Genomic DNA, 21083 nt, shown 5'->3' on the forward strand with positions numbered 1-21083 from the left:
ATTATTATTATTGCATTTTGGGGTTAACGGATGACTGCGGCTCAGTGTGTGATGGTTATTAATATTTTCAAATCAAATCATGTTTCCTACAGAATGGAAATAGGACAGGAGTTTCTGGATCCAGGGCTTAATCCTGGGATTACAAACGAGGGAATGTTCATAAACCCATGACTACTGTCTCTGTGGAAATGTGGAGAAATGCTAAAATACACCAAAATACACCACAGCACACAGATGAGCGTGCAGGAGAACAATAGGGTCAAATTAACTTCATGTATTACCCTCAAGGCTGACAAAAAATAATAATATGGAGAAAAGGAGGCGGGAGTGATGTGGGCACAGAACAATATGTTTTGTTTTTTTATTTCTACATATTTTATGCCAGTGTTGAGCCTTCTCTTGTAGTTGTGCAGATCAACAGTTTATGACCGACATTATTATGTATACAAATATGTGTTAATTTGATGGCATCATTTTTTTAAAAGACACTGGAAGATGAAAGCCTTGGTTATTGATAAGTTTGGCTGAAAATGTATCATAGAGAGAGAACTATGTTGTATTCAAGAAATGATCTTCAAAGTAGAATAATTAAATACATGGCTGGATGCTTTCTGTAAGCCATGAAAGTCCATTGTCATTCACCAAAAGTGAAATCAACATTTAGTGATAATCTCCACAATTATGCCACACACTGCCTAAATAAATAGGAGGAGAGTGAAATGGAAGAGAGTAGAACGATATGCTCTGTGTGTGTGTGTGTGTGTGTGTATGAGGAGGTTACAGCATGTTTAAATATAGAGGGATGAAGTTCTAACACAGTCAACACACACCAGGACAGGCTTTATAATGCATGCTCTGCTGTGCTGTCCATGGTGCTGAAATGTAATTTCAAGCGCTGTTATTTGAGTTAGACCATTCAGCCATAATTATTAATGCTTAATGGCGTGACGTAATGGCTGCTTTAGAGGAGGCAACCTTGGAAATGCACTGCATAACGTATCATTCACCACGTGGCGCCGCTGTTGATCCATCAGAGACAGAACTCCTGTCTGATACAACTAGGCCCCTCCCGTTTTCAGACGATTGGACATTTCTTCAGTCTTTGTTATAGAGGGAGGACGGTGGAAGAAACACAGAATATTCAGATAACATCCAAAGCTCAACTCGGTTGATATCTTCCATTCTGCCTTAAATATTTACTGACTGGAAATCAAATTGATGTTTTTTTCATATTGGACCCAAATATGCCTTCGCATTATAGATGGAGCCATTTCGGGATATATCTAGGGTTTTTTCTACTGAATTGTTACTGGAAAGTGGCATCTGGGCAGCTCTCCTATTCCGTCTCAGAGGAGGTAAACACGGGGACTCCTGTTGGAAATATCGCTAAGGACCTAAACCTGAATTCACAGGACTTGGAATCCCGTATGTTTCAAATTGTTACTGGATCAAAGAGAAAATTCTTCGAGGTAAATCTAAAGACTGGTGTTCTGTATGTCAGTGAGAGAATAGACAGAGAGGAGCTGTGCGCAGAGGAACTTAAATGCTCAGTAAGTGTAGAAGCAGTCATAAATAACCCTTTAAAGCTGTACCGCATCGACGTAGACATTTTAGATGTAAATGACAATGCCCCACTGTTTTCGACCAAATTGCAAAATTTGAATATCGCAGAGAGTACTTTACCAGGAGTGAAATTTGCATTATCTGAAGCAACTGATGTAGATGTTGGGAGAAACGGAGTCAGTACTTATAAATTAAGCCAAAATGAGCATTTCTCTTTGGCAGTGCACAAAGCTGGAGACAGTGTGTCTGCTGAGTTAGTGTTGCAGAAGGCTTTAGACCGAGAGAAGCAGCCTGTGATCACAATGACACTGACCGCTGTAGATGGAGGGAGTCCTCCCAAATCAGGCACCTCACAGCTCGTGGTGAATGTGTTAGACAATAACGATAACATTCCGATATTCAGCGAAACTTTGTATAAGACAAAAATTCCTGAAAACACGCCATTGGGCACAATAGTTATCGCTGTGAACGCCACCGATGCAGATGAGGGCCTCAACAGTGAGATCATGTATTCACTGAGAAGCAAAGATCAAGATCACGTACTTGATATCTTTGAAATTGACAGTCAAACAGGTGTCATTAAGGTAAAAGGAAATATAGACTTTGAAGAAAAAAAGGCTTTTGAGATTCGTGTAGAAGCCAGTGATAAAGGCCAGCCTCCGATGTCTGCTCATTGTAAAGTGCTGGTAGAAGTGGTGGACCTAAATGACAATGCTCCTGAGATCACTGTGACGTCACTACATACCTCGGTGAAAGAGGACGCGAGTGTAGGCACCGTAGTTGCTCTCGTGTCAGTCCTCGATAAGGACGGCGGGAAAAACGGTGATGTAAAAATTCAAATAAAAAATGACGTCCCACTCAAACTCGAAACAAATTACAAAAACTATTATTCTTTGTTAGTTGATGGACCCCTTGACAGAGAAAGTGTCTCTATCTACAACGTTACCATAGTTGCCACTGATAAAGGAACGCCACCACTGTCTGGTACTAGTGTGCTTTCTATACACGTTTCTGATGTAAATGATAACGCACCTCTGTTCCCAGAGCCCTTAATCAATGTATACGTGAAAGAGAACAGCCCAGTGGGGACAATTATTAAAACAGTGACAGCCACCGATACTGACGTTGACCAGAACAGCAAGGTGAGCTATTCATTTTTACAAAGCACCAGCAGCCCGTTATCTACAATGGTAAACATAAACTCAGAGACAGGAGATATAGTCAGCCTGCAGTCTTTTAACTATGAGGAGTTAAAAACGTTTCAGTTTAAAGTTCAGGCCACAGACTCTGGTGTTCCTCCGCTCAGCAGCAACGTGACTGTCAACGTTTTAATTCTGGATGAAAATGACAACAACCCAACAATCCTCGCGCCCTATTCTGAGCACGGCTCCGTTAACAGTGAGAGCATCCCCTATTCTGCTGAAGCGGGATACTTTGTGGCAAAGATCGGGGCTGTAGACGCAGACTCTGGATACAATGCGCTGCTTTCTTATCACCTCTCTGAGCCCAAAGGAAACAACCTCTTCCGGATCGGAACCAGCACCGGAGAAATCAGGACTAAGAGGAGAATGAGTGACAATGACTTGAAAACTCACCCCTTGGTGGTCTTGGTTTCTGATAACGGAGAACCCTCCCTGTCAGCTACTGTGTCTATTGATGTGGTGGTGGTTGAAAGCACAGCTGACATCCAGACTCAGTTCAGACATGTGCCCATAAAGGAGGACAGCTTCTCTGATTTGAACCTGTATCTGCTGATCGCCATAGTGTCGGTGTCAGTCATCTTTCTACTGAGCCTCATCAGTTTAATAGCTGTCAAATGCCACAGGACAGACGGCAGTTTCAGCAGGTACAGCGCCCCAATGATCACCACCCACCCTGACGGGAGCTGGTCTTACTCCAAGGCTACTCAGCAGTATGACGTGTGTTTCAGCTCAGACACACTGAAGAGTGACGTAGTGGTTTTCCCCGCACCGTTTCCGCCTGCAGATGCTGAACTGATCAGTATTAACGGAGGAGACACTTTTACCAGAACTCAGACTTTACCTAACAAAGAGAAGGTAAGAAAACTATGAAAAAAGCAACATGTATAATTTGACCTGTTGGTTTATTCTTGAGGGCTGTGGGAGTTTTTCTTATTTAGGTAAAGGAAATTAGTTTGTGAATACTTTCGTTGTATTTGTGTTGTATTTGTTGTATCGGTACATGCGCAAAAATAGGGACAATATTAAATTCACCAGATAAAACTCTCATTCGTTATTTCAAGCACATTGTACTAGTATGTGTATACCGCTGTCCGTGGTTCTGAAAAAAGCGCCTTGAAACTGGAGGCTTCAACAAACAAGTTACATTTGACCCAAACAGTACATAGTGCGTTTTATGGCATTAACCAGTAAATACTCTTGATTTGTATGTCTATTTATTGGTAATTGATGTTGAACAGAGTTCCCCACCTTTAAAAGGTATCTCGCAGTATACTTTAATAACCTTCATTTTATGACTTTAAGGAAAAATAGAGAAAAACAGTATTATTTATTTGCATTATTTTTATGTTTACCCTACTATAATAAAAACACAAATCTGTGAATAAGTAAATAGGGGAATTGGACCTTTTTTATTTTTGTGACTTTGTTCAGAAGAAAGTTGATGGTTTATCTGTTTTAAGTGTCGAAGGCAGTAATTTCAAACGACCACACGGGGACATTGTAGACCATCACATTTGTATGTTCCTCTTGGATGCTTCAGGCTCCTCCCAGATTCAGAGGACGATGATGCTTCTCTGTGCTTTGTTACAAAGAGACGCAGAGCAAGAATGGATCGTGTAGCCATGATTTTGTCGGATGCCCCGTAAAAGCAAGGGAACTGATTTGGGGCACTTAGCTTTCATCGTGAATTATTAGACGGAATCTGGAGGTCTAGAATTCATATGCTCTTTTCACGATGGATACAAATATGTCTACGCGGAGGATATGGAGCCCTTTGGGGATTTATCTAGCCGTTGTTCTTTGGGACTGTTACTGGGAAGCGGTATCTGGCCAGCTCTCTTACTCTGTCTCAGAGGAGGTAAACCCAGGGACTTCTGTGGGAAATATCGCTAAAGATCTAAACCTTAATGTGCACGACTTGGAGGCACGTATGTTTCAGATTGTTAGCGGATCAAAAAGAAAATATTTTGATGTTAATCTAAAAACGGGTGTTCTTTATGTCAATGAAAGAATAGACCGTGAGGAGCTTTGTGCAAAGACGAGAAAATGTACTGTCAATGTAGAGGCCGTGATCAACAACCCACTTAAGCTTTATCGTTTGGAGATAAATATAGTCGATATAAACGATAATGCGCCATATTTCCCTGAGAATTTGCAGTCTCTTAACATTGCTGAAAGTACTGTGCCAGGAGGAAAATTTGGATTCATAGGAGCGTCGGATCTCGATGTTGGTAAGAATAGTGTTAGTACATACAAACTGAGTCAAAATGATTATTTTTCTTTAGACGTTCACAAAGGGGGAGACAGTGTGTCTGCCCAGCTAGTGCTTCAGAAAGCTTTAGACAGAGAAAAACAACGTACTGTAAGACTTACAGTGTCAGCAGTGGACGGAGGAAATCCACCCAAATCAGGAACGTGTCAGATCATTATTAATGTGTTAGACATTAACGATAATGCTCCTGCTTTTGACAGGTCTTTATACAAGACACAGATTTCTGAGAATTTACCACTAGGTAAAACTGTTATTGTTCTGAATGCAACAGACGCAGACGAGGGATTAAATGCAGAAATAGAATATTCATTAAGAAGTAAAGGCCAGGATCATGTCTTAGAGGTATTTGAAATTGATTCTAAAACAGGTGCAATTTTAGTCAAAGGTAAGATCGATTATGAAGAAAATCCTGCGTTTGAGATCCATGCACAGGCCAGTGACAAAGGCCAGCCTCCGATGTCTGCAGATTGTAAAGTGCTGGTAGAAGTAGTGGACCTCAATGACAACGCACCTGAGATCACAGTGACGTCACTGCTAAACACAGTGAAAGAGGACGCAGAAGTAGGTACTGCTATTGCACTTGTGTCTGTGCTGGACAAAGATGGTGGGAAAAACGGTGAAGTAAAAGCTGTGATTACAAATGATGCTCCTTTTAAATTGGAGACTAATTATAAAAACTATTATTCGTTAGTAGTTGATGGTCCGCTGGACAGGGAGACGAAGGCCGAATACAATGCCGTTATCGTAGCAACTGATGAAGGGACTCCACCTCTCTCCAGCACCAACATAGTGACAGTTCATGTTTCAGATGTCAATGATAACCCTCCTCGCTTCTCGGAGCCGCTGGTTAACGTTTATGTTATGGAAAACAGTCAAATAGGAACAGTTATTAAAACAGTTTCAGCAATTGATGCCGATATCGATCAAAACGGTAAAGTTAGCTATTCATTTTTACAAAGTAACAGTAACTCATTACCTCTCTCCACCATAGTAAACATCAACTCAGAGACAGGAGATATAATCAGCCTGCAGTCTTTTAACTATGAGGAGTTAAAAACGTTTCAGTTTAAAGTTCAGGCCACAGACTCTGGTGTTCCTCCGCTCAGCAGCAACGTGACTGTCAACGTTTTAATTCTGGATGAAAATGACAACAACCCAACAATCCTCGCGCCCTATTCTGAGCACGGCTCCGTTAACAGTGAGAGCATCCCCTATTCTGCTGAAGCGGGATACTTTGTGGCAAAGATCAGGGCTGTAGACGCAGACTCTGGATACAATGCGCTGCTTTCTTATCACCTCTCTGAGCCCAAAGGAAACAACCTCTTCCGGATCGGAACCAGCACCGGAGAAATCAGGACTAAGAGGAGAATGAGTGACAATGACCTGAAAACTCACCCCTTGGTGGTCTTGGTTTCTGATAACGGAGAACCCTCCCTGTCAGCTACTGTGTCTATTGATGTGGTGGTGGTTGAAAGCACAGCTGACATCCAGACTCAGTTCAGACATGTGCCCATAAAGGAGGACAGCTTCTCTGATTTGAACCTGTATCTGCTGATCGCCATAGTGTCGGTGTCAGTCATCTTTCTGCTGAGCCTCATCAGTTTAATAGCTGTCAAATGCCACAGGACAGACGGCAGTTTCAGCAGGTACAGCGCCCCAATGATCACCACCCACCCTGACGGGAGCTGGTCTTACTCCAAATCTACTCAGCAGTATGACGTGTGTTTCAGCTCAGACACACTGAAGAGTGACGTAGTGGTTTTCCCCGCACCGTTTCCGCCTGCAGATGCGGAACTGATCAGTATTAACGGAGGAGACACTTTTACCAGAACTCAGACTTTACCAAATAAAGAGAAGGTAAGAAAGCATGGAAAGCCATACGTTTTTATATAGCATTGTTATTTTGTTACGCCGTGATACCTTTCGCGATTGTACTAATAAATGTGTATTTTGACTTTGGATATATATGGTTTTTTTTTTATTATTATTATTTTATTAAAGGGCTACGTGAGCACGTTTATAAGGCTTTCGCAGTATACGATGATTGTGTCGCTGTCCATTGTGCTAAAATAAGCACCGGTTTGTTGTGTGGGGTTCGGGGAGTTCAGCGTGTAAAATATGTCAAATAGAGAGAAAAGAGGAGTGTCATTTATAGATACAAATATTTGGCTTCCTTCAAAAATTATAATTATTTACTCATTACCTTTGTAAATCCCGTTTCATAATATTGAGGGTAGCTATTTCCAGAGCTTTCTTCATTACATTAATTCCCTTCATTTTTCCTATTAGAAAAGAAGGAAATATTGCAGTTGTTTCTTTGCAATAGTTTCAGCCCTGTCTGTATCCTCAGTGTGTTGTAATGTTTTACTATAATTGTATTTCATGTTGTAACTACGAAGCTTTCTAACTGGGCAATCAGTTACCAGGTAGAATGTAGCTTTCAGAAGAGAGAGACAAAAGATATCGAAATGCATTCGTATTATTGATTCAAATAGTTGAAAAAAATGATTTGTTATCATGAAATGTCTCTGTTTACTAAGTTGGCTAGTCATTACTTTGTTGTCGACAGAGGCTGAATGCAGTTATTTTATAACACCACATGGGGACACTGTAGACCATGGCATCTGTACGTTATTCCAGGAGGCATAAAACTCCTCCCAGAAACAGGGGGTGATGATGATGTTTCGCTGGGCTTTGTTACAAAGCAAAGAAGGGCGAGAGAGAAAGGGCTGAAGACAGTCTCGGGCTGCCTCATAAAATTGCGAGAAACTGTAATGAGTCCTCTACCTTTTATATAAATATTTGACGGGATTACTTGGACTGGGATTTATGCATTTTTCGGGTTGGATGCAATTATGTATTTCTCAAGCAGAGCGAGTCGTTGTCGGATATATTTTGTGGCCGTGCTGCTGAATTGTTGCTGGGAAGCGGTATCTGGACAGCTCTCGTATTCCGTCTCAGAGGAGGTAAACCTGGGGACTTCAGTTGGAAATATCGCCAAGGATTTAAATCTAAATGTCCAGGATTTAGAGTCTCGTATGTTTCAGATCGTTGCCGGATCAAGGAGAAAATATTTCGATGTAAATCTGAAAACTGGTGTTCTTTATGTGAATGAAAGAATAGACCGTGAAGAGCTTTGTGCAAAGGCTACAAAATGTACTGTCAATGTAGAGGCTGTGATCAATGACCCACTGAAGCTTTACCGTTTAGAGATATCTATAATAGATATAAATGACAATGCACCCGTTTTCTCCGAGCAATTGCAGTCACTTAACATTGCTGAGAGTACTTTACCGGGAGTGAAATTTGGACTAATAGAGGCATCGGATTTGGATGTTGGAAAGAACGGTGTAAATACATACAAGCTAAGTAATAATGATTATTTTTCTTTAGAAATTCACAAAGGGGGAGATAGCGTGTCTGCTGAGTTAGTACTGCAGAAATCTTTAGACCGAGAGCACGACTCTGTAATAAAACTCACGCTAACTGCTGTGGATGGAGGAAATCCATCGAGGTCGGGAACCTCTCAAATTATTATCAAGGTTTTGGATACAAACGACAACCATCCTGTATTCAGTAGATCTTTGTACAAAAGTAAAATTCCTGAAAACTTACCAACAGGGTCCACTGTTATCATTCTTAATGCAACAGATGCAGACGAGGGTTTAAACAGTGAAATAGAATATTCTTTGAGAAGTAAAGGTCAGGATCGTGTCTTAGATTTATTTGAAATTGATTCTAAAACAGGTGCAATTTTAATCAAAGGTAAGATCGACTATGAAGAAAATCCTGCGTTTGAGATTCATGCACAGGCCAGTGACAAAGGCCAACCTCCCATGTCTGCTCATTGTAAAGTGCTGGTAGAAGTAGTGGACCTCAATGACAACGCACCTGAGATCACAGTGACGTCACTGCTAAACACAGTGAAAGAGGACGCAGAAGTAGGTACTGCTATTGCACTTGTGTCTGTGCTGGACAAAGATGGTGGGAAAAACGGTGAAGTAAAAGCTGTGATTACAAATGATGCTCCTTTTAAATTGGAGACTAATTATAAAAACTATTATTCGTTAGTAGTTGATGGTCCGCTGGACAGGGAGACGAAGGCCGAATACAATGCCGTTATCGTAGCAACTGATGAAGGGACTCCACCTCTCTCCAGCACCAACATAGTGACAGTTCATGTTTCAGATGTCAATGATAACCCTCCTCGCTTCTCGGAGCCGCTGGTTAACGTTTATGTTAAGGAAAACAGTCAAATAGGAACAGTTATTAAAACCGTTTCAGCAATTGATGCCGATATCGATCAAAACGGTAAAGTTAGCTATTCATTTTTACAAAGTAACAGTAACTCATTACCTCTCTCCACCATAGTAAACATAAACTCAGAGACAGGAGATATAGTCAGCCTGCAGTCTTTTAACTATGAGGAGTTAAAAACGTTTCAGTTTAAAGTTCAGGCCACAGACTCTGGTGTTCCTCCGCTCAGCAGCAACGTGACTGTCAACGTTTTAATTCTGGATGAAAATGACAACAACCCAACAATCCTCGCGCCCTATTCTGAGCACGGCTCCGTTAACAGTGAGAGCATCCCCTATTCTGCTGAAGCGGGATACTTTGTGGCAAAGATCAGGGCTGTAGACGCAGACTCTGGATACAATGCGCTGCTTTCTTATCACCTCTCTGAGCCCAAAGGAAACAACCTCTTCCGGATCGGAACCAGCACCGGAGAAATCAGGACTAAGAGGAGAATGAGTGACAATGACCTGAAAACTCACCCCTTGGTGGTCTTGGTTTCTGATAACGGAGAACCCTCCCTGTCAGCTACTGTGTCTATTGATGTGGTGGTGGTTGAAAGCACAGCTGACATCCAGACTCAGTTCAGACATGTGCCCATAAAGGAGGACAGCTTCTCTGATTTGAACCTGTATCTGCTGATCGCCATAGTGTCGGTGTCAGTCATCTTTCTGCTGAGCCTCATCAGTTTAATAGCTGTCAAATGCCACAGGACAGACGGCAGTTTCAGCAGGTACAGCGCCCCAATGATCACCACCCACCCTGACGGGAGCTGGTCTTACTCCAAGTCTACTCAGCAGTATGACGTGTGTTTCAGCTCAGACACACTGAAGAGTGACGTAGTGGTTTTCCCCGCACCGTTTCCGCCTGTAGATGCGGAACTGATCAGTATTAACGGAGGAGATACTTTTACCAGAACTCAGACTTTACCCAATAAAGAGAAGGTAAGAACATGATGACATTACGAATGTAGACATTTTATTATACACTTACGTGGAGAATTGGGTGGGAAATGCTGCAATTTTAAAGTCATCTTCAAGGAGCATAATGCCATTTCACGTAGGTGACTACAATATGATAAATACACTTTATATAACATAGAAATATTACAATTTATTTGAGCATCTTAGAAAACAGGCCTTTTTGAGTGTGCTGGGTATGTAATATCAGTCTTCTTGAAGCAGAGTTGGTTTTTAATGTGAATGTCGCTATCCATGGTGCTGAATACGTCTCTGGCTATTTCGCCACTAAACTTCAGGGGAAAAAATGTGAAATTTTAAGAAATTCGCTCATCCGTCTTGTAGAAATTAAGTTAATATACTGATTTTACTATATCCTTGACAATTAGTCACGATTTATCAGCCGGTTAACTCTGAATATAAAGTCTTTGCCCTTAATTTGGTTGTTTATTTTCCAATGTTTTCCTTTAAGTGTTTTGTGACGGTCCATGGTGGAAAATTAATTTGTGTATTTTAATAACTAAACCATCTTACTGAAATATCAATATTTTAATACCTTATTCTTTAACCATAACAGCTGACTCAGCTTCAGTTATGGAGTAGATCGGCTATATGTTCAAGGCGAGTTTTAAAATGTAAGAGCCTGCTTATTGTGGTGTTTCTGTTGAGTGTAGTTTTTGCAAGTGTCCACATGGGGACACTGTAGACCATCACATTTAGACTTTCAATATGTTGGTTTGGGGCTCCTCCCAGATTCAGAGGATGATTATGTTTCTCCTGCGATTTAAACAAAGAGACGTCGAGGGCGAAAGAGAACGGTGCGACTGCCATATACTTATCGTAGTGGAATTCTGACAGGGAACTAATTACATGTATTTGGTTACTCTCTTTGATTTCATTATCAGAGTGACCTTACCGGCTGAATCTGTCTATGCCTTTTTTCGATGTTTGGAATGATGCATTTGCCGAGGAGAACGAGCTCTGTGTGGATATATCTCTTGGTCGTGCTGCTGGATTGTTACTGGGAAGCGGTGTCTGGGCAGCTCTCTTACTCCGTCTCAGAGGAGGTGAATCTGGGGACTGTTGTCGGAAATATCGCTAAAGATCTGAACATCAATGTCCAGGATTTGGAGTCCCGCATGTTTCAGATCGTTGCTGGATCAAAGAGGAAATATTTCGAGGTAAATCTTAAGACTGGTGCCCTGTACGTTAACGAGAGAATAGATCGAGAGGAACTCTGCGGCGATGAACCAAAATGTTCTCTTGGCGTAGAGGCAGTAATTAATAACCCTTTAAAACTGTACCGAATTGAAATAATCATTTTAGATGTGAATGATAATTCCCCGTCATTTCTCAGCACGTCACAGGTCATCAACATTACAGAGAACACAGCAGCAGGGGCAAAATTTCCTCTGCATCCTGCTGACGATGCAGACGTCGGTAAAAATACTGTAAATAGCTACAAACTGAGCCAAAATGAACATTTCTCTCTCTCTACAAATAAAGGAGAGAGTGTAACTCCTGAATTACTGCTTCATAAAGTTTTAGACAGAGAAAAGCAGTCTGTGATTCGACTCACACTAACAGCCATTGATGGAGGAACTCCTGCTAAATCTGGCAGCATGACGATAATAGTGAATGTGCTAGATATAAATGATAATCCTCCTGTATTCAGTCAAACTCTATATAAAGCCAATGTGTATGAGAATGTAAAGACAGGCACATCGATCATAACACTAAACGCTACTGACTTGGATTCAGGTCAAAATGGACAGGTGTTATATTCATTTAGTAAAGTAGGCAGAGGGAAACAACCTGACCTGTTTGCTATCGACGAAAAAACGGGGATTGTAACAAATAAAAAGAATATTGACTTTGAAGAGAATAATGCTTTTGAGATTCGAGTACAAGCCAGTGATGGTGCTTCCTCACCAATGACCTCACATGCCAAATTACTAATTGAAGTTATAGACGTCAATGACAATGCTCCTGAAATTTCAGTGACATCTCTGTTAAATGCAGTCAAAGAAGATTCGTCCATTGGTACTGCCATAGCTCTTGTTTCAGTGTTTGATAAAGACGGAGGTAAAAATGGGATGGTGAACTGTAAAATCTCAAATAACGTTCCTTTTAAATTAGAAACAAATTATAAAAATTACTATTCTTTGGTGGTGGACGGTCCTCTTGACAGAGAGAGCGCACCTCAATATAATATCAGCATCACTGCTACTGATGAGGGCAGCCCACCTCTCTCCAGCACGAGCGTTATTAATGTACACGTCTCAGATGTAAATGATAATAAACCTCTATTCACAGAAAACATTGTCAATGTGTATGTGAAAGAAAACAGTCCAGTAGGAGCAGTAATTAAAACAGTTTCCGCTATTGATGCTGACGTCGATCAAAATGGTCGCGTGAGCTATTCATTTTTACAGAGTAACAGTAACTCATTGCCTCTCTCTACTATGGTAAATATAAACTCAGAGACAGGAGATATAGTCAGCCTGCAGTCTTTTAACTATGAGGAGTTAAAAACGTTTCAGTTTAAAGTTCAGGCCACAGACTCTGGTGTTCCTCCGCTCAGCAGCAACGTGACTGTCAACGTTTTAATTCTGGATGAAAATGACAACAACCCAACAATCCTCGCGCCCTATTCTGAGCACGGCTCCGTTAACAGTGAGAGCATCCCCTATTCTGCTGAAGCGGGATACTTTGTGGCAAAGATCAGGGCTGTAGACGCAGACTCTGGATACAATGCGCTGCTTTCTTATCACCTCTCTGAGCCCAAAGGAAACAACCTCTTCCGGATCGGAACCAGCACCGGAGAAATCAGGACTAAGAGGAGAATGAGTGACAATGACCTGAAAACTCACCCCTTGGTGGTCTTGGTTTCTGATAACGGAGAACCCTCCCTGTCAGCTACTGTGTCTATTGATGTGGTGGTTGTTGAAAGCACAGCTGACATCCAGACTCAGTTCAGACATGTGCCCATAAAGGAGGACAGCTTCTCTGATTTGAACCTGTATCTGCTGATCGCCATAGTGTCGGTGTCAGTCATCTTTCTGCTGAGCCTCATCAGTTTAATAGCTGTCAAATGCCACAGGACAGACGGCAGTTTCAGCAGGTACAGCGCCCCAATGATCACCACCCACCCTGACGGGAGCTGGTCTTACTCCAAGTCTACTCAGCAGTATGACGTGTGTTTCAGCTCAGACACACTGAAGAGTGACGTAGTGGTTTTCCCCGCACCGTTTCCGCCTGCAGATGCGGAGCTGATCAGTATTAACGGAGGAGACACTTTTACCAGAACTCAGACATTACCTAATAAAGAAAAGGTAAGAACAGCACGCCAATAAGGGCCTACACATGCATGTAAACAATATAGTTAGGAATGTCAAATGCAGACCTTGTTTGATATTAATGCAGATAGTACTTAGTGGATTTTCCCGTCCCTCTTTATTTGCATTGCTGTTTGATGTGTTCATACAAGTAACACCTGTTGTTTTAGAAAGTGATGTCCAGTTTCTCCTACTGACTCCTTTGAAAATGGTGACATTCTGCATCCTTCATGGTCTACAAGTTATAAATCGATCCTTTTTCGTTTTAATATGTAGGCGCTGTCCATAGTGCTGTAAATGAGTCCGGCCAGATTAGAAGATTTTATTCGTATGTAACAATGGCGCAGAATTCGCTCTTTTGGACGTAAACCATGCATCATAGATCGGATGTCTGCTTAATTTGTAGTGTTTGTGTGCTGTATTTCCACATAACATAATGATTTGTTGCCACATATAGTTGATGGTTTCAAGTCTACTTATTAATTAGTATGAGGTGTGCTCCTTATTTTTTTTAGCGAATTCTTTCAGTTTGTTTCAATTGTATAGTATTGTCAGGTCTATATTTCAGTCAAAGGCATGAATATGCCAATCCCAAATAGACAAGATTACCCTTATTTTCAAATAAACATTGCATATTACCAGAAAATAAGACCAGTTAAATCAAAGGCTACCTTATGTTTCATGGCTTCGGGTAGTTTTAAAATAGTCAATTTTGTGGTGAGCATCAAAAAGAGATTGTTTGTGTAATGTCACACTGGTTTTAGCTGCTTTGTAATGTGATTAGTCCACACGGCCACAGGGTGGCACTGTAGACCATAACACAGAGCGGGACGTATTTAAATCTCGAGACCCCTCCCAGTTAAAGAGCGTGATGCTGTCTTGTTGGGCTGTGACACAAAGAGACGCAGAAACACAGCGAGAAGGTTGGGACGTTTTCTGAATTGTGGACAAATTGTAGGGAAAAAAGGAGCAGTTTCGCTCAATACTCGACATCAATTAGACTTGTTTCTATGTTGGTTTCACATCGGACTGGATTATGTCTTCAATTAACAGGAGTTCTGTGGTTGCATACGTGTTATTTGTGCTGCTGGATTGTTACTGGGAAGCGGTGTCGGGGCAGCTCTCCTACTCCATATCAGAAGAGGTGAATACGGGGACTTCTGTAGGAAATATAGCCAAGGATCTAAACCTCAGTATCGATGATCTGGAGTCTCGTATGTTTCAGATTGTTACCGGATCGAAGAGAACATTTTTCGAGGTAAACCTAAAGACTGGTGTTCTTTTTGTCAATAACAGAATAGACAGAGAGGAGCTCTGTGCGAAGGCAACGAAATGCACAGTGAGCGTAGAGGCTGTGATAAATGCTCCACTGAAGCTTTATCGCTTAGAAATAAATATTCTAGATGTCAATGACAATTATCCCATTTTCAGTGCAAAATCGCAGAGCATTGAGATAGCTGAAAGCACACTACCTGGAACTAAATTCCTTGTGTTGTCGGCTTATGATGCAGATGTAGGAAAAAATGGCATCAACACGTACAAGCTAAACCAAAACGAACATTTTTCATTATCGGTAAACAAAGGAGATAGTGTATCTGCTGAGCTAGTCCTCCAGAAACCCTTAGACCGAGAAAAACAGTCTGTAATTAAACTCACACTGACTGCTGTAGACGGAGGAACACCTCCGAAATCTGGAACATCGGAGATAATAATCAATGTCTTGGACAATAATGACAACACTCCAATCTTTACAAAGCCATTGTATAAAACAAGTGTTACTGAAAACGTGCCGCTTGGTACTTCAGTCTTAACAGTAACGGCAACAGACGCTGATGACGGGCCAAACGGGGACATTTCATATTCACTGAGCAGCAAAGATCAAGACCATGTTTTAGAAATATTTCAAATTGATGAGCACACGGGTTTATTGACAGTTAAGGGAAATATTGACTTTGAAGAGCATCCGGCTTTTGAAATCCGTGTGCAAGCTAGTGACAAAGGCTCTCCTCAAATGGCAGCACAGTGCAAAGTACTAATAGAAGTAGTAGATTTAAATGACAATATTCCTGAAATATCTGTAACATCATTAATGAACAGAGTGAAGGAGGATGCAAAAATAGGTACTGCTGTGGCACTTGTGTCAGTCCTGGACAGAGATGGAGGTAAAAATGGAGCAGTACATTGTGATATTAAAAATGACAGCCCCTTTAAATTAGAAACAAATTATAAAAACTATTTTTCTTTGGTAGTAGACGGGCAGCTAGATAGGGAGACAGCTTCACATTATAATGTCACTATTACAGCTACAGATGATGGAACTCCTGCTCTCACGAGCACGCGTGATATTACGGTTTATGTTTCCGATGTCAATGACAACTCGCCTCGTTTTTCAGACACAATGATCAATGTCTATTTAAAAGAAAACAGTCCGGTTGGAGCTGTTCTAAAACAAATAACTGCTGTTGATGCAGATGTTGATCAAAATGCCCAGGTGAGCTATTCAATAGTCGAAAATAATAGCAACTCATTACCTCTCTCGACCATAGTAAACATCAACTCAGAGACAGGAGATATAGTCAGCCTGCAGTCTTTTAACTATGAGGAGTTAAAAACGTTTCAGTTTAAAGTTCAGGCCACAGACTCTGGTGTTCCTCCGCTCAGCAGCAACGTGACTGTCAACGTTTTAATTCTGGATGAAAATGACAACAACCCAACAATCCTCGCGCCCTATTCTGAGCACGGCTCCGTTAACAGTGAGAGCATCCCCTATTCTGCTGAAGCGGGATACTTTGTGGCAAAGATCAGGGCTGTAGACGCAGACTCTGGATACAATGCGCTGCTTTCTTATCACCTCTCTGAGCCCAAAGGAAACAACCTCTTCCGGATCGGAACCAGCACCGGAGAAATCAGGACTAAGAGGAGAATGAGTGACAATGACTTGAAAACTCACCCCTTGGTGGTCTTGGTTTCTGATAACGGAGAACCCTCCCTGTCAGCTACTGTGTCTATTGATGTGGTGGTGGTTGAAAGCACAGCTGACATCCAGACTCAGTTCAGACATGTGCCCATAAAGGAGGACAGCTTCTCTGATTTGAACCTGTATCTGCTGATCGCCATAGTGTCGGTGTCAGTCATCTTTCTGCTGAGCCTCATCAGTTTAATAGCTGTCAAATGCCACAGGACAGACGGCAGTTTCAGCAGGTACAGCGCCCCAATGATCACCACCCACCCTGACGGGAGCTGGTCTTACTCCAAGTCTACTCAGCAGTATGACGTGTGTTTCAGCTCAGACACACTGAAGAGTGACGTAGTGGTTTTCCCCGCACCGTTTCCGCCTGTAGATGCGGAGCTGATCAGTATTAACGGAGGAGACACTTTTACCAGAACTCAGACCTTACCCAACAAAGATAAGGTAAGAGATTAAATACACCATACCAATCACTTATATTGATAGATATTTAGTTGTTTTATGGGGCAGTTTTATGTGTTTTATTTTTAAGTGGCTAGCGGCAGCAGTCGATCTTTCGTCGTGTAATGTACACTCCCCTTTGAGGTATTACTAAAGCCATATTAAATAGATCAAAGTTGGAGAGTTTGTATGCAGATATGAAAGACTATAATATGCAATAAATGTATTGATCATTTTCTAACTTCATTTAGATTATGCTGCTGATTCAAATTGAAACATGAGTCGCTATCCATGGTGCTGAATGCAACTTTATGAACTTGCGTTTTGCTTGCAGACACCACAACAGAATGCAAGCCAAACAGTATTACATTGTAAATCGGTTATAAATGAATGGCGAAACATTTATTAACTGTTGAACAATAGGTTACTTATTCTATAACGAAAGAAAACTGTCTTTGTAACCATTGGACTCACTTAGCCTTTGTGTTTAGAACGGAGGGTGCATTTCTCTATTCGCCACATCAAATAACTTCATCTCACTATGATAAGTCTTTTGCTTCTATTTTCAGTTAGTTTCCAAATGAAACCATATTCTGGGGAAAAATTAAGTCATGTAGTGTAAAAATGTAATCATCAGTGAGATAAATCGCCCATAATACTTTTGGACCTTGTGATTTAGAATCGTTTAATGTGACTCGGGAAATGAGAATCTTTTCCACTGTTCAATGATTGTTTGATAGCACGTAGTTATGACATATGTCCACATGGGGACACTGTAGACCATCACATTTGGACGGTCACTTTGGTCGCTTCGGGCTCCTCCCAGATTCAGCGGATGATGCATCAGTAGGCTTTGTTACAAAGAGAGCTCGGACGACAAAGAACGATCGTGGTGTTTGGTCGTTGCAATGCTCGATTATTTGTTTGGAATATATATTTCCTGACCTCGATCTCGTGCTTGTTGTGGCGTGTTGTACATATTTGCCTGCATGCACAATCTCGATGAAAGGAATGATGCATTTGCCGAGGAGAACGAGCTCTGTGTGGATATATCTCTTGGTCGTGCTGCTGGATTGTTACTGGGAAGCGGTGTCTGGGCAGCTCTCTTACTCCGTCTCAGAGGAGGTAAATCTGGGGACTGTTGTCGGAAATATCGCTAAAGATCTTAACATCAATGTCCAGGATTTGGAGTCCCGCATGTTTCAGATCGTTGCTGGATCAAAGAAAAAATATTTCGAGGTAAATCTAAAAACTGGTGCCCTGTACGTTAACGAGAGAATAGATCGAGAGGAACTCTGCGGCGATGAACCAAAATGTTCGCTAAGTGTAGAAGCAGTTATTAATAATCCGTTGAAACTGTACCGAATTGAAATTATCATCTTGGATGTAAATGATAATTCCCCCTCATTTCTCGGAAAGTCACAGCTATTGAATATTACGGAGAGCACAGCAGCAGGGGTAAAATTTCCTCTGCATCCAGCTCACGATGCAGACGTCGGTAAAAACACTGTAAATAGCTACAAACTGAGCCAAAATGAGCACTTCTCTCTAGTTACGCATAAAGGAGAGAGTGTAAGTGTCGAATTGCAGCTCCAGAAAGTTTTGGACAGAGAAAAACAGTCTGTGATTCGACTCACACTAACTGCCATTGACGGAGGAACTCCTGCTAAATCTGGCAGTATGACGATAATAGTCAATGTGTTAGATATAAATGATAATCCTCCTGTATTCAGCCAAACTCTATATAAAGCCAGTGTACACGAGAACGCTAAGATTGGAACATCGATAATTACAATAAATGCGACTGATTTAGATGCTGGTCCAAATGGAAAAGTGTTATATTCATTCAGTGAAGTAGGCCGAGGGAAACAAACGGATCTGTTTGCTATAGACGAACAAACTGGAACTGTAACAAATAAAAAGAATATCGACTTTGAAGAGAATAATGCTTTTGAGATTCGAGTACAAGCCAGTGATGGAGCTTCTTCTCCTCTAACCTCACATGCTAAATTATTGATTGAAGTTATAGACGTCAATGACAATGCTCCTGAAATTTCAGTGACATCTCTGTTAAATGCAGTCAAAGAAGATGCGTCCATTGGTACTGCCATAGCTCTTGTTTCAGTGTTTGATAAAGACGGAGGAAAAAATGGGATGGTGAACTGTAAAATCTCGAATAATGTTCCTTTTAAATTGGAGTCAAATTATAAAAATTACTATTCTTTGGTGGTGGACGGTCCTCTTGACAGAGAGAGCGCATCTCAATATAACATCAGCATCACTGCTACTGATGAGGGCAGCCCACCTCTCTCCAGCACGAGCGTTATTAATGTACACGTCTCAGATGTAAATGATAATAAACCTCTATTCACAGAAAACATTATTAATATCTATGTGAAAGAAAACAGTCCAGTAGGAGCAGTAATTAAAACAGTTTCTGCAATTGATGCTGATATCGATCAAAATGGTCGCGTGAGCTATTCATTTTTACAGAGTAACAGTAACTCATTGCCTCTCTCCACTATGGTAAACATCAACTCAGAGACAGGAGATATAGTCAGCCTGCAGTCTTTTAACTATGAGGAGTTAAAAACGTTTCAGTTTAAAGTTCAGGCCACAGACTCTGGTGTTCCTCCGCTCAGCAGCAACGTGACTGTAAATGTTTTAATTCTGGATGAAAATGACAACAACCCAACAATCCTCGCGCCCTATTCTGAGCACGGCTCCGTTAACAGTGAGAGCATCCCCTATTCTGCTGAAGCGGGATACTTTGTGGCAAAGATCAGGGCTGTAGACGCAGACTCTGGATACAATGCGCTGCTTTCTTATCACCTCTCTGAGCCCAAAGGAAACAACCTCTTCCGGATCGGAACCAGCACCGGAGAAATCAGGACTAAGAGGAGAATGAGTGACAATGACCTGAAAACGCACCCGTTGGTGGTCTTGGTTTCTGATAACGGAGAACCCTCCCTGTCAGCTACTGTGTCTATTGATGTGGTGGTGGTTGAAAGCACAGCTGACATCCAGACTCAGTTCAGACATGTGCCCATAAAGGAGGACAGCTTCTCTGATTTGAACCTGTATCTGCTGATCGCCATAGTGTCGGTGTCAGTCATCTTTCTGCTGAGCCTCATCAGTTTAATAGCTGTCAAATGCCACAGGACAGACGGCAGTTTCAGCAGGTACAGCGCCCCAATGATCACCACCCACCCTGACGGGAGCTGGTCTTACTCCAAGTCTACTCAGCAGTATGACGTGTGTTTCAGCTCAGACACACTGAAGAGTGACGTAGTGGTTTTCCCCGCACAGTTTCCACCTGTAGACGCGGAGCTGATCAGTATTAACGGAGGAGACACTTTTACCAGAACTCAAACTTTACCCAACAAAGATAAGGTAAGAGATTAAATACACCATACCAATCACTACACCTTTTCTATTGATAGATATTTAGTTGATTTACGGGGCAGTTTCATGTGCTTTATTTTTAAGTGGCTAGCGCCAGCAGTCGATCGTTCGTCGTGTAATGTACACTCCCCTTTGATGTATTACTAAAGTCATATCAAATAGATAAAAGTTGGAGAGTTTGTATGCAGATATGAAAAACTATAATCGGCTGTAAATGTATTGATCATTTTCTAACTTCATTTAGATTATGCTGCTGATTCACATTGAAACATGAGTCGCTATCCATGGTGCTGAATGCAACTTTATGAACTTGCGTTTTGCTTGCAGACACCACAAAAGAATGCAAGCCAAACAGTATTACACTGTAAATCGCTCATAAATGAATAGCGAAACATTTATTAACTGTTGAACAATAGGTTACTTATTATATTATGAAAGAAAACTGTCTTTGCAACCATTGGACTCACTTAGCCTTTGTGTTTAGAACGGAGGGTGCATTTCTCTATTCACCACATCAAATAACTTCATCTCATTATGAAAAGTCTCTTGCTTCTATTTTCAGTTAGTTTCCAAATGAAACCATATTCTGGGGAACAATTAAGTCATGTAGTTGAAAATTCAATCATCAGTGAGATAAATCGC

At 41.4% G+C, this 21083-nt stretch overlaps 4 protein-coding genes across 8 annotated transcripts in view; all 4 read left to right on the forward strand.

The window, feature by feature from the left end:
- The window catches only part of LOC131981495 (protocadherin alpha-C2-like), a 131910-nt gene that overhangs the window by 26291 nt on the left and 84536 nt on the right, over positions 1 to 21083 (forward strand). The window contains exon 1 of one of the 5 annotated variants that reach the window (XM_059345793.1): positions 7754 to 10274. The exons of 2 other annotated variants lie outside the window; for them this stretch is intronic. In XM_059345793.1, the coding sequence (XP_059201776.1) occupies positions 7893 to 10274 (2382 nt within the window). In that variant the 5' untranslated portion in view covers positions 7754 to 7892. Of the gene's footprint in view, positions 1 to 7753; positions 10275 to 10298; positions 13625 to 14457; positions 17040 to 21083 lie in introns of those variants that run through there. 2 more of the 5 variants (XM_059345792.1, XM_059345801.1) reach the window with 2 other exon arrangements.
- On the forward strand, positions 943 to 3672 carry LOC131981500 (protocadherin alpha-3-like). Its single transcript, XM_059345811.1, has one exon. It carries the CDS (start codon positions 1245 to 1247, stop codon positions 3633 to 3635), a length of 2391 nt encoding a protein of 796 aa, XP_059201794.1. The 5' UTR covers positions 943 to 1244; the 3' UTR covers positions 3636 to 3672.
- LOC131981497 (protocadherin alpha-3-like) lies at positions 4281 to 6945 on the forward strand. The gene has a single exon (XM_059345807.1). It carries the CDS (start codon positions 4501 to 4503, stop codon positions 6928 to 6930), a length of 2430 nt encoding a protein of 809 aa, XP_059201790.1. The 5' UTR covers positions 4281 to 4500; the 3' UTR covers positions 6931 to 6945.
- On the forward strand, positions 17245 to 20936 carry LOC131981496 (protocadherin alpha-8-like). Its single transcript, XM_059345806.1, has one exon. It carries the CDS (start codon positions 17793 to 17795, stop codon positions 20439 to 20441), a length of 2649 nt encoding a protein of 882 aa, XP_059201789.1. The 5' UTR covers positions 17245 to 17792; the 3' UTR covers positions 20442 to 20936.

Source organism: Centropristis striata, chromosome 12, assembly GCF_030273125.1.
Source record: "Centropristis striata isolate RG_2023a ecotype Rhode Island chromosome 12, C.striata_1.0, whole genome shotgun sequence".
Classification (NCBI taxonomy): Eukaryota; Metazoa; Chordata; class Actinopteri; order Perciformes; family Serranidae; genus Centropristis; species Centropristis striata.

Excerpts from the sequence above, each read along its gene's own strand:
- LOC131981496 (XM_059345806.1), top strand. The coding sequence starts at position 17,793 with ATGTCCACATGGGGACACTGTAGACCATCACATTTGGACGGTCACTTT.
- LOC131981500 (XM_059345811.1), top strand. The coding sequence starts at position 1,245 with ATGCCTTCGCATTATAGATGGAGCCATTTCGGGATATATCTAGGGTTT.
- LOC131981497 (XM_059345807.1), top strand. The coding sequence starts at position 4,501 with ATGGATACAAATATGTCTACGCGGAGGATATGGAGCCCTTTGGGGATT.